General features: G+C 44.7%; 2 protein-coding genes across 3 annotated transcripts in view; one reads left to right on the forward strand and one right to left on the reverse strand.

The window, feature by feature from the left end:
* The window catches only part of Smg5 (Smg5 nonsense mediated mRNA decay factor), a 63320-nt gene that overhangs the window by 41274 nt on the left and 8756 nt on the right, over positions 1-13290 (forward strand). The window contains exons 11-16 of one of the 2 annotated variants that reach the window (XM_065427497.1): positions 2185-2259; positions 3598-3658; positions 5920-6034; positions 6811-6889; positions 6979-7112; positions 9769-9909. In XM_065427497.1, the coding sequence (XP_065283569.1) occupies positions 2185-2259; positions 3598-3658; positions 5920-6034; positions 6811-6889; positions 6979-7112; positions 9769-9909 (605 nt within the window). The remainder of the gene's footprint in view (positions 1-2184; positions 2260-3597; positions 3659-5919; positions 6035-6810; positions 6890-6978; positions 7113-9768; positions 9910-13290) is intronic. The other variant, XM_065427498.1, reaches the window with a different exon arrangement.
* LOC135898525 (coiled-coil domain-containing protein 115) lies at positions 11694-12634 on the reverse strand. The gene has a single exon (XM_065427499.2). It carries the CDS (start codon positions 12600-12602, stop codon positions 11982-11984), a length of 621 nt encoding a protein of 206 aa, XP_065283571.1. The 5' UTR covers positions 12603-12634; the 3' UTR covers positions 11694-11981.

Raw genomic sequence — 13290 nt, forward strand, 5'->3', positions numbered from 1 at the left:
TGCCCTGATATTGTTCGCCCCCTGGCATTTAACCATTAGCACCAGGATAAACGAGAAGGTTAAATGAGCAATTTTATGTAAAAAAACCATAGAAGTAAAGGTGTCACTTGTTTCTCAAGCTTTACTGCAAACTTTGGTGCTGCTCAATCTTTATCTGTTAATAGGCTACAAGTTGCACACTCCTGATGTTAGACCCACACGTCTTTTTTCAAAACCTGCATTTCCCCAAGACTCCATGGTGACTCTTGCCATTGTGAACTGGTTTTTACCACAATCTTAGGTCTAGCTTACAGAGCTCACTTTATCACCACAGCATCCCTTTGTCTTACCAGCATTACCTGCTCACTAGGCAGCATAGCAGCCTGCATCATTGCAAACTTTTACATTCTTTTGGAAGTGAACAACACTAATAAATAGGGCTAAGCAAGAAGACACAAGACAGCACTTACTCTGTTGCCATTAATGCAAACGTTGTGCTTTGAGCTGCGACGGCTATCTTTTGTTTGTTTTCCTTGTTCTTTCTTATCTTTTTCTTCCTTTGTGAGGGATATTTATGCATAATTACACATAAATTCAGATGTGGTTAACCCATGTTTCATAAATATGTATATTAGTAAAGCTAAAGTGGTCTACAACCTGCCGGTAAATTCACTGTATGGACACTAGATGGCTTCGGTAGTTAGAATGCTGGCCTGTATTAGTGTTCTAAAACACCTACATTATTTAAATTAAGTGAAAATTTAGCAACCTTTCACAGTTTAGTGACACACTCAGAAAAGAAAAACATTCACTGACAATTACAATACTGCCTAATGCAAAACTTGAGTGCAGCTCTATAGTACATGTTTTCACTTCACGATATATTGGCTGGCACAGACAATCTTTCTCATGCGGCATGTTGCAAATGAAGCGAAGTGTGCTGCAACTGTCTCGCTAATTGAGAAATGGTGAGAGGCAGCGTATGGGTGATGCGTGGATGCGATTCACAGCAGCCGCTGCAGACAGACCTCTGTTTATGCAGCACTTTGTTTCCATATGTCTCTGGCACAATCTCATAGCCATCATCACCGCAGAGCCTGTCTTGCCCGGCACTACACTTTTCTTCTCACGGTTTTGCCATACCCTCCTCCTCTGCTTTTCTCCTCGTGCTCACTTCGCTATCGCCGTCTTTCAGCACCCGTTGTACTTTGTGTTCGCTCTTTCATCTTTCGCTGTGCTCGTTTGCTCGGCTGCCAAGGCACACCAACACTCAAGACAGGAATGGGTGCCTAAGAGCTGTGCTCTAAATATGGCAACACTAGACAGTGGCCTCTACTACACTTGCATTTTACGGATTGCAATGCTACCTTCACAAGTTGTCATTGCCTCAATTATATAGTAACCGGGTATGTGTGGGACCAACGCTTTCGTTGAAGCTGGTTAGCATGACATAATAAAGTGTTCTGCTATTGCTATCATCAAGTAACGGTGGCTGTTAATTTTGTTATAGAGCACATAAGATAGCTTTGTATTGACTTGACTAGGATCACTGGTGATGCACATTGCTGTTAATTACTGATTGTTTACGCCTTTGAGTTGAAGCAGAGGTCTGTTTACTGCAGCAGGGTTGCTGCAGAGCACTGCTGCATTACAACCTGACAGCAGTTTCTTCATGTTGTACAAATGCATGTCGGCTCGTATGATTGGTGATGGTCAAGGTGGCTGCAAGCTGCCTTGGAGCACTAATGCACATACTCGCCTGCTCCATTATTCACCTTATGTGCCCATAATTGTACGCCTTTGTCCTTGCCATGGCAAGACAACCTCAACTTATTGGGAAGGCAGCTGATTACATAACTATGTACCATGTTCTTCCTGCATGCATAAGTTGCGATTCGTGAAAGAACTGCATCTACTCTTTTATAGTACTTGCTCATGAGCACAAGTGCACATGCTACTATATCAATTCTTTAAGTCAGAGATGTTGTTTGTTTTATTTGCCAAGTCTAGAAATTTATATAATCCTGTTTTTGCCAAATAAAGTGTGCCCATTACTCAAAAAGCACAACCTCTCTAGGAAAAATGTGGGGCCACTGAATTGGTGTGTCTGTTGCCTGCCTTTTAATGTGCCTTTTTTCCTATGACTGTGACATGATGGAATACGGCAGCATGAACAAGGCCTTACTGTGGGAACTTGCCATGCAGATGTGCCTGCAGTTCCAAAACTACTGACTGAACCCACCTTGCCACAAGACGGCACTTTTGTTGCCACCACCAATGGTCAGGATGCTTACCAGCAGTTTCCTTTTGCTTTAGATATCAAGAATGCCCTGCTCTTTCACAAGATGTAACCTCATTTCTTTATGCAGCTGCTGTACCTCATCACATTTGTCCCTATTCTGTACTCATTGCCTTCATTATCTATATGATACTGTTTTACTTATCTTTTAAGCTGGTATTGTTTCCTCTTATATATATTATATTATAATTAATATTATAATTTATTGCGTTCTTATAAATTTCTTCACTCACTTGGCCATCAAGTGCCCTCTGCAGCCCTAACAAAGAGAGAATATAAGAAAACGTATAAGAATTTTCTACGAAGTCTGATGGCATATTCTGCTGGTAATTTCCAAGTTCATAGGCAGCACTCCAAAGATCCTATCGGACATCGGCTATACCTTACTGCCAGCATAAGCAGGCTTCACTGGCGACAGTGAAGCCTGACTATTGCTATTAAACTTACTCATTCATGTAACACAGATATAAGGCTCTGTTACACTCGCTGCAATAGCTTAGTGGCCAGGCCGTTGCGCTGCTGAGCATGAGGTCTGGGGTTTGAACCCGATCGTAGTGGCTGCACTTTGATCAGGGTACTTTTTAACGCTCATGTGCTGTCTTAAAAAAACCCAGGTGGTCAAAATTAATCCAGAGTCCGCCACTGCCTCATAATCAGATCATGGTTTTGGCATATAAGACCCCAGAATTTATTTATTTTTGTAAGGCTGTCTTGGCAAAACTTCAGTATCACTGCCACAGTGCTCTGAAATTACCATTCAAGCATGGCATTGTACTTCAGCCCAAAGTGCCTGCCTCTTTCATGGAGTCTCCTGAGTTAGGCCACAAGCAACCGCTATGTAACTGACAGCATTGATTGCGTGCTCCACACTTGGTGGAAAGTCATTCAGGTTGCCTCACTTTGCCCTACGTTGGCACGCTGCTTTACTCTCTTTGACAGTGTGATGGAGGATGGCGGCAGCATCAGAGGAATGGCACACATCTCACACTTTGAAAAGGAGTCTGTCCTGTTGCGAGACAAGAAAAAACAAGAAAGGGTGTTTCTACTGCTGCATCACAAGCTTATCAGTAAAACAGCAGAAATGGACAATTCCTTTCATGAATTGTGTATGTAATCATTGCATAGTCACTGCCTTTCCAGTGAGATGGCAGTATGTGAAGCACCTGTAAGTTAGGTAGTACTGCCACATTTTGACAAGGAGATGAAAGTCCCAGTGTGATGGCTTGACTCAAACCACTATGACCCATAGCAAAGCTCAGGCACTGCATTGAACAATGACTCTTCTGTTGGCCTTCATTTTTTTCTCTGTGTGACTGCAGGCTGGCTTCCAGGTACTGAAGTGGAAGAGGAGTCTTCAACTGGCTCTCCTCCAGTTAGTAGGTGAGAACAAATTTCTTCAGTCTCTTCCTTCACAAGTGTGCAATGCTGATAAACAAACTATTGCTACAGATGTGTTCATTGCTTGCTCAGTATTCTATCCAGCATGGCATATATCTAGGCTAGTCGGTGCATACTTGCTTAGCTATCAAGTGCAGCGATACATAGTACATAACATAATAGATGTACAGGCGCCCAAATCTTTAACTGGCGTGCGCGAGTGGGGACTTTTCCGGGCGTCAGCGCCGTATGACGGGGCGAGGCTGGAAACAGCCTAGCAGACGATTGGCCCAGCTGAGCGGGCTTTGTCCGCATGCGCTTAGCTTCGGACTGCTTCCAGCCTCGCCCCGTCACACGGCGCTGACACACCGAAAAGTCGCCGCTCGCGCACGCCAGTTAAAGATTTGGGCGCCTGTACACAAGTTGGAACAAGCACAAACACGCTGACGTACCCTAAAATATGAAAGTGTTTCATTGCACACCCTAGCATGGCGATAGCTGCGCTCTTGCTCTGACCCCCTCACCCTTGTATATTATTATTATTATTATTGTCATGTAGAAACATACAAACAGACACAGGAAACAGGGAAGGAGCAAGCTGACAACTGCCACCGAGAGGGGCACAATGCCTGCTTACTCTGTCGGGAGGAGCGAATGAAAATAGAAGAGAAGAAAATAGGAAACAAAGAAATAGGAAGGAAAATGGGAAATAAACAAAGGACAGAGACACGGACAAAAGAAAGTAGGAACACGGAAAAGATGTCTATAAACGGGAGGCCAAATCAGTTTTCTGCATGAAAGTTAGCAAGCCTTTAAGGCCTGGTCGCGTTGAGCGGCATTCTCTCTCGGAAACAGTCAAGTGTCGTGCACTTGAGTCAAATCAGTCCATATTCCTTAATTAGCAGTGCTCATTGTGTGACAAATATGGGGCAATATAAAGTGCTCAAGTGTCTCACAGGAGCCCCAGGACATACATGACGAACTGTCCACACGTCCTTGACAATATAAGCATTCGCACACCAACACAGAGCCAACTCTTCATTTCACTAACAGTGCTCTGGCACTACAGGGCAAGTCACGGCCACAAACACGAGGAGGGAACGAGCCGTTTGCAACAGAGTGGTCAGGGTGCTGCTATAGGAGGTAACGGTGGATTCACACACCGGCGTTGTCAATCATGCAAGAAATTTCTGGGCAGTCACTCCCGTTGTGAGCGCAGGTTGAAGCAAGGCGATTAGCCTCTTCAATTCCAGCAATACCCACGTGCGAACGTATCTAATGGGCAGTGAGGGACACGCCACAAGAAGTAATTTTGTCGGCGGACTATATTATACTGCAGGGAATTGGGCTATTGGCATCCTTCCTCAACAGCCTGCTAAGGGCAGCAGGGGAGTCTGTAAGGATGACAACCTTCGATGTGCTCATTTCTTCCTGTATGTACTTCAGAGCAACATCAATCGCTGCCAGCTCCGCACTTGTTGATGAGGCTGGATGAGGTATTCGAAACACCTTTCTTATGTCAGTCGAAAGGCAGAAGAAAGCTGCTGGAGCGCCTTGAGCATCGCTGCAGTAGATAAGGTGGCTCTAAATAAAGCGCTTTGCGTAAGCCACCGGGCTCATTCCTATTTGCACAATCATGGAATAATCGATTCCATTCTGTCAGCGTGGTTGCCTTGCCATGAGCATGACAGAAAGAGCTCTCTCATATACTACGTGAATTCATCTGCATCAAGTTTTATTTTTACTTTTTATGTACAAGGATTTGCTTTGCAGACAAGACATTTCCCACCCATGTGCTCTCAAAGCCAGAAGTGTGGTGTCTGGGAGAAAGCTAAATTTAAGTGGAACCTGGGCACATAGCCTGGAATTTGTAGCCTGCACTACAGCACTTTGTGCAGAGAATTCACTAAAGCTAGCATTTGGCTTCAGCCAGCAGCATATTATTTTATGATTGCAAAAGGTTTATGGGCAGTGAATGGGCATTCAGAAAAAACATAGTTACATCCAGCTGTGCACTTTAGGCTGTTTCATTACTAATATTCTATGTTGCATGCAACTTTGCTTTACCCATGTGTTTCAGTCGTGCTGTACAATGAGGTACTTACAAATCGAAACTGTTAGAGATGCCTCTAATGTGACAGTCAGTGTTTTCTCTGTTTTTGCACGATGGCACAGACATGCTCTTACAGAAGTCTTAGATTGAGTTCCCATCCTGGACTGCTGGATTTTCAGCTTGCTTCTTTGTGATTGTTTTATCACTGCAGTGATGACGACAATCCACTCTTTTCGGACCTGGCACGTGTCCATCTGCTGCCTACGGTGAAAATGCTCTGTGACTGGCTCCTAGGACGCACCGATCTCATTGGACCTTGCACACAGGTAAGTAAGCTCTCTGGATGGTTTCACATGGCTTCCTTGTTGTATGTTCATATGGCTTCTAGCAGCCATAATAGAGAGGTCTACCTTATGTGTATATGTATTGCCATTTACATAATAAAGAAATACTGTGCAGACCAGTGTAGCAGCACCTCTGGCACCATCTTGTGAAGCTGAGTTCAGCTAGACCACGCACAGCTATAATTGCAACAGCCATATTTTACATAGCATACATAGGTGAAAGGCATTGGCAGCAGCAGTCATTATCGTATGATGACTCATTCATTTTTCCTGCTGTGAGAATACATGTATAAAACTTTTGCATTCCCGTTTATTGAATTGGTGGAACACTTGTTCGCACAAGTGCCAATATATGATAAACACAGACATTTCTGATGCATTGTCACTACCAACATTGCTGCTGCCATCCTCTTCTCCAGTATATTTCAGTATTATGTAAACCGTAATGGTAGTACATGGACATACTAGAACTCATTGAGGTTAATTTGAATTGCACGGCACTACACATGCTTAGAGAGCATGACACCGTGACAATATGACATTAGATGTAAATTTACTCCTTTATGTGAATTTCTTGTACAGCTAGGAGAGAAGTGAAAAACAAAGCCAGAGCGGAAAAATAGCTTTGCGTAGAAAAGATAAGAGGTCAGTCTACAATAGAGGGCAGATTTTTGTGGCAGTCTTGGGTGAAAACTAGGATGCAGTAAAAGCAGCAATGACTTTGGCCCTTTTCTGATGTGCTTTTTCTCCGTCAATAGGCCAGGACACCTTTGTGGCAGCATTTGGCCTCCCTCTTCAACTTGATACTGCCATTCATCCCACCATCCTATCCTGTTGGTGAGCATAGCCAAGCACTCTTGCTGAAGAATCCTGTGCTTGCATGTTCCCTGCGACACTTGTGAAATCCTATATTTATGCACTGACAGAGATGGCACTACCAGACACGCCAACCATGTGCCCATTGCCAGAAGACATCTGCCTGCAAGGAACTGCAGCACTGTCTGCAGCTCACAACAACATCAACTGGGAGTTGAGGGTACAACACGGTGAGGAGTGCCAGGTACGATGTGTTCGCAATTGTCAACCCCCACAGTAGTTCAGTGGCCATGGGGACATTGTGTTGCTGATCGGGAAGTCATGAGTTCAATCTAAGACACATTCCAATGAGGGCAGAATGCAAAAATGCTCGTGTATTGTTTATTGGGTACGCATTAAAGAACCCCAGGCGGTCAAAATTAATGTGGAGCCTCGCATTACAGCACGCATTATAGTCAGAGAAAAGTTTTGGAACGTAAAACCACATAGTCCGAAGAAAGTTATGAAATGTAAAATCGCGGAATTTGATTTTTAATGTGTTAGTATTAGGAGTCTCAAAGTAGAAAAAAAGTGTATGTGAATTACAGGAAGCCAGTCACATGGTAAAGGTGTATGTGTGTGTTTGAATGCCTCATTCCTAGTGTAAAAGGTGCTTATTCGACCATCTCCGATTCTGCTGATTTCAGGGAGGGCAGTCGCCTGCTCCTATAACAGGCGACTGCCCTCCCTGAAACGCTGCTTTCTGCACATGACGACAGGCAGCGACACAAGTTTATGCTTGCGCCGTTGCGGGAGCAGCTCGCATCTCCAAAGCACAGGCAAACTTGCATTTTTTTTTCTTAAAAACCAGGCAATTAACTGTGCCAAGTGTTATATCAAACGAAGTCGACGCCAAAATGCAATCATTCTGCAAAATTTGAGCAAGAACAGTACCATGGTGAGCGCAAAACCTTTTTTCAAACGCACGCAGGAAAATATTCTGGACCTTGTGTATATATACATATATATATAGTGCAAATGACAGTAGTATGGTCTGAACCACTGCCATTGCACTTCACTCCTCGAAGAGGCAGGGCATGTGTCGAGTGAGCTCGTGAACAACACTTTGCAATGTGGTGAACATAGTTTAAATCGTGGATCCAGGACCTCAAAGAGGTGTGACGTAATGCCTAATACATTTCTCTCGCATTTACCACTAAATCACCACATAATTGTTTTTAAAGCGAAGCTTTCTAAGCCTCTTCCTTCGACTTTTCTGCTGCTGCTGTGGCTGTCTTGCACGTCGCGTCAGGAGGTAGTTCAGAGCATGCATGTACATGGAAGGAGTTTGGCAGAGAGCAAAGGTGACGCAAGAAACTCATTTAGGTCTTTGCATCGCGGCGAATATACACAATGCCCTCTGGAGTTTCTTGGGTGTCGCCACATTAGCCTCTTGACAGCTGTAATTATCCTTGACTTGACTCCCGCAATAGCATTGCAGAAACTGCAGCACTTACTTTTCCACGAACATGTAAATCCAGAGGGAAACTAGATAGAATGGTTGATAGGAGGTAGGCAGAAGAGGCGTACAATAGGTAGGACCAACGCAATCGCGAAATCAGTGATAATAGCCTCGCCACTTTTCACTCGTAGTTCCAATTCGGGGTGGGGGGAGGGAAAAGACATGAGAAGGCAGGGAAACGCTAACACTAAAGAAACAACAGCAGTTGCGGGTAAACTGAAGGTGCAGTACGGTACGTTCGTGCTATTTCTGAAAAATGATTGCCATGTAAATTTGTCAAGCCGACAATTGATGTAGGGCGTGCAGACACAAAGCCAGATTAAAGCACAGCAGGATCTAGGCAACACTCCGCACTCATAAAATCAAGACGTAGCACGTCAAAACAACACTTCTGTGCCCGTCATGGTAGATTTCCAGCTATGCATTGCTCGAGGTGATGGGTTCAACCCCAACCACGGCAGCCGCATTTCAACAGGAGCAAAATACAAAAACGCTAGTGCACTTAGATCTAAGTGCATGTCAAAGAACACCAGGCTGTCAAAATTAATCTGGAGTCTGCCACTACGGCGAGCCTCATAATCCGATTGTGGTTTTCGCATGTACAGCCCCATCACAAGTTTAACACTTCTGCCACAATGTGATGTGCCATGTGAGGCAATGATAATGCTCAACCCCCTCAGAGATATGAACAGTGGTGCATAACAATGCCTCAAGCAAGCATGTCTCCCCGTGCGTTCTGTGTACTACACAGACAAACAGTAGTGGTGCACGCAAGGTAGCATTCAACACCAACTTGCCACTCTCATATTGGACTAAACGCTGAAGAAATTAAACATTCGTCCTCAACATCACGGCTAATTATTGTCCATCAAAGCAAACAGCACAGAAAGCTTTGCTTACATCGATCCGCATATCTTTTTTCATAGTCAATGAGCCCATTTGTGCTAAATCATTGAGCCAGTAATCACTGTGGCTTAGGTAGTGGCCTGCACAGATAGCCAGTTTCTCCTTTTCTAATGCATAAATTCTGGCTGCATTGACAGGTTAATGTCTGGCTTGGCTGATCGATAAACTTTTTCTGTTAAGACTTTGAGTGCAATGCAAGAAAACTCCATTCAGTCAAGCCATTAATAGAATCACTTGAGTGCAGCATATATCAAAAACGTATGTCATGTAAGTGTCACGTCAGGCAAAAGAAGCAGGTTTTACTTGTTTGAAGCTCTGGTTTATGCTATGCCATTGTACAATTCACTGGTAAGCAGCATTCTTACAGTGAGAAAGGGAACTGTGAATGAGCCATCAATCAGCTGCATCAAGAATGTTGGTGGAAAGTTTTTCAACCTTATGTTTGTTTAGCTACCGTGCTGCCTTGTAAAATTTGTCATTTTCCTACGCGCAGCTACGTCTCGTCTACCTGGTGCGCTTTGGGCAGTGGCTATCCGAGAGACCAGGATCCGGGTTGCAATATAGCCACGGCCAGTTTCATCCCAAGGTGCCTGTGATGACCAATGGGACCTCATCACCCATGTCATTAAGCAATGCAAGTGGCCTTGCTTCTTCACCGGCACACCTCACCTGCACTGCAGGGAAAAGGCTGCATAGGGCACTTCTGTCCTTCGAGCACTGTGTACACTAAATAGTTTGGCAGATTTTACCTTGATCTGAAAGGTTACTCCAAGAGACTAATTATCTTACTACTTTTGTACAAAAAAAAAAGTTGGTTTTTATAGCAAAGTAAGCGACAAAGTAGTGTCAGTATGAAATAAAAGTGGTGATGCCACTATCGATTACCAATGAGAGCTCCCGAAGGGCATGCTGGATGCTCTCTGTTAATGCACCTGCATTCATCTCTATTTATTTATTTATTTATTTATTAGATACCTGCATCGCCCATGCGGGCATTACAGCAGGGGGGATTACATAATAAAGGAAGGAACAAGTAATCACATACATAAAGCGTGATAAAACGCATCATTGTTTTCAATATTAACAATGTCGGGCGAAAGAGCATTCCATTCTCTGATAGTCCGAACAAAAAAAGAATACCTAAAGACGTCACCCTTGAAAGGATACTCGCAGACTTTCAGCGCATGGTCGCGTCTCAACGACGTATAAGTAGGCGACTTAATATATCTTTCTCTCTGAATACCTGTTTTTGAATAATAAACAGCGTGGAAAAATTTCAACCTCAGGTTTTTTCGCCGGTCTTTTAATGCCTGCCACGATAATTTAATTTTACTTTCTGTCATACTTAATTTTCTACTATAGTCATTAAGAACAAACAGCAATTGCAAAATAGACAAGTACTAAAACTACTGGGCTAGAAGTTTTTCCACCAAGTGCATGCCAAGTACAAGTACACTGATAGCTTTTGTGAGCAGTTCGTTTACGTTCCTTCCTGCACAATTTTTGCTTGTGCGGCCTACACTACTCATAGCACAAGTGTCACAAGTCCTCATTGAAGTGTTTGCCATAAAAGTGAAAAATAGTTTAAGCCCTAACCTCCTAGTATATCGCGCAGTGTTTGTGGTAGTTCAATAGTAGCAGTTCCAAGCCCACAAATATATGCCATGAACCTGTTTCATTGTTTAGTACCAGTACAAAGCACTTGGGTAATAGGCTAGTAATAAAGGTTGCCCCCTGACCCTGTGGCCGATAACATCCTTAGCAGGCTTACACGAGGCGACACTGTTACTCGTGGCAGTCGAGAAACCAGAGACTGAAATAGATCAAACAGTGAAGAATAAGATCAAAACGGAAAACTACGATAATTCAATGGGCAGCACACTACTGTTCAATGACAGATCAGGATGTCTGCGAGCAATTTGTTATAGGATAAAATTTGCCGATGATGACAATACTTGCGTACCACAAAAATACCATGGGGCATATTTTGTTAGTGTCACAGTATCCATCCAGAGGTCAACGAGGGCCTCGTAACCCTGCTCGAAGCAATGCGATTTAGGGGTAGTATTAATGAATCTGCAGTGAAGAGTAGTAAAAACTGAAGTATTGGTGGTGCAAAAGCAGGGAACAAAGAATAGATAACAGTAATGAATTTCTGTCGGTATCAGTGGTGTTCAGTACGAACTGTGGGTCCTAAAGGCCAGTGATAGACGTAAAACAAAGTGACGAGCTTGGCTACATTTGCCAGCACCTTGTTGCAAAAGTAGCGCTTGTAATATCTCCATCCATTCATATGATGTGGCACTCCAATGCTGTTTTTGCCCTATCGCCGTATCGCCTAAGTTCAGTACGCCTTGGCTTAGTGCTGAGCATTACTCAACTCCAGATTTATTCAAAATTCAAGACAGGACGAGCCCTCTGGCAAAGGTATCAATTTTTTTTTTTAATCGAGAAAGGGTAGCCAAACACGCCTTACAAAAGGTCCACCTGAAGTACCAACGTCTGTAGCAAGAAACTGTAACAGAATTCTTGGGGAACTTGTACGTATTCGTCGATGGAATGCTTGCTTGCCTCGACATGGAGACAGCACTGTCTCGCTGTTAATCACGTCGTGCGCTTGACTGCGCCGTGATTAGACGATTTCATTTACCGTTGCCGTACGAGCTACCGTTTTTGACGTCCTCGCTTGCCAAAGGTCCTCACAGTTCACGGTTCAACGTCGCGCACTGTCGCTGCCCGTCGGCTGGTACGGTAGGTGTCCAAGGCGACTGCGAGTCGGGACTGCTCGTTGGCCACGTCCACGACGACCTCGAGTGCGCTTATGAAGCACTTTTGCGAGCGCCGCAGCGACTGGGGCACGAGCACGCCGAACCAGCGCAGTGGATCGGTGGGGCTTGTCGGGCGCTGCGGAGGCGACTCCGCTGCCCCCCTTGAGGGATCCTCTGCCTGACGACGCTGACGGACTTCGCCTTCTTTGGTTCTACTTCCCGTGCCGTCGGGCTGTAGTAGTTCAAAGCTAGGGTAGTGTTGGTTCTGGTCCTCGAAGTTACTGCGTACCGTCCGCAGCGCTTCCACTTCGCCCATGTTTAACTGCAGGGCGGACACAGATTTGTTGCCGGTCGAGTACCGCACGCGCGCCAGCTCGAGCAGTCCGTTCTCGATTAACTCGTTCAGGCCCTCGCGTAGCAGTAGTATCTTCTCCGCGGAAACAATCGCGTTCTCCAGCAACGTCTCTCGCTCTCTGTCAGCAGAATCGTCGAGCTTGCCTGTTTCCGCCGCGGTTGTTTTGGCAGTCGGAGCTACGGAAGTCAGTGTTGTGTCCGCCATTTCGGCCTCTCATGTGATAGCGTTGTTCACGTGACCTCATGCGTCGAAGCAGTTCTTGCGCTGGTCGACAGGTGGCGGGACGTTCGCGCCGTTTTAACGCTTCGTCGGCGCAACGGTCGGCGGCATGGTCAGCGGCGTCGGTTCTCAGCGTGCGATCGTACGTCTCTGATCCCTTTTTTTTTTTTCTGACTATTCATTCGTTTTGCGTCGCCCTTACATCATCTTTATGCCTGTTTGAACCCGGCCAACATACCAGGCATCCATAATACTGTGCCCCCATCAACCCGCTTCCGCTTTCATTCTTCCTCCTGCTTCCCCCCCCCTTCTCTCTCTCAGTATTAATTTAGTTGTTCACCAACTTCGGCAAATTCTAGAATATAAATGTTTTGGAAGTGTTTTTTTTTTACCTGCAGCACAGCCCAGCGGCTCTTAGGTGCATATATGTTGCAAGAAACACTATAATGTCTTGTGATATTAGCATAGCGAGTGTAAAACCTGGCCTGGTGAATATTGTCGCTTTCCATTATTTTTTTCCTATGTAGGTACAGTTTTCAGGCACCTGCAGTTGTAGTTTGCAACCGTTGGAGCACAATCTCCATTGCAGGCATGCGCTGCAGATCAATTTCAATAAAGCTGCACTTCACAAAAAAAAAAGAAAAAGTTGCTACAGCAGGCAGAAGCCATCCAG

Source organism: Dermacentor albipictus, chromosome 2, assembly GCF_038994185.2.
Source record: "Dermacentor albipictus isolate Rhodes 1998 colony chromosome 2, USDA_Dalb.pri_finalv2, whole genome shotgun sequence".
Classification (NCBI taxonomy): Eukaryota; Metazoa; Arthropoda; class Arachnida; order Ixodida; family Ixodidae; genus Dermacentor; species Dermacentor albipictus.

Excerpts from the sequence above, each read along its gene's own strand:
- LOC135898525 (XM_065427499.2), bottom strand. The coding sequence starts at position 12,602 with ATGGCGGACACAACACTGACTTCCGTAGCTCCGACTGCCAAAACAACC.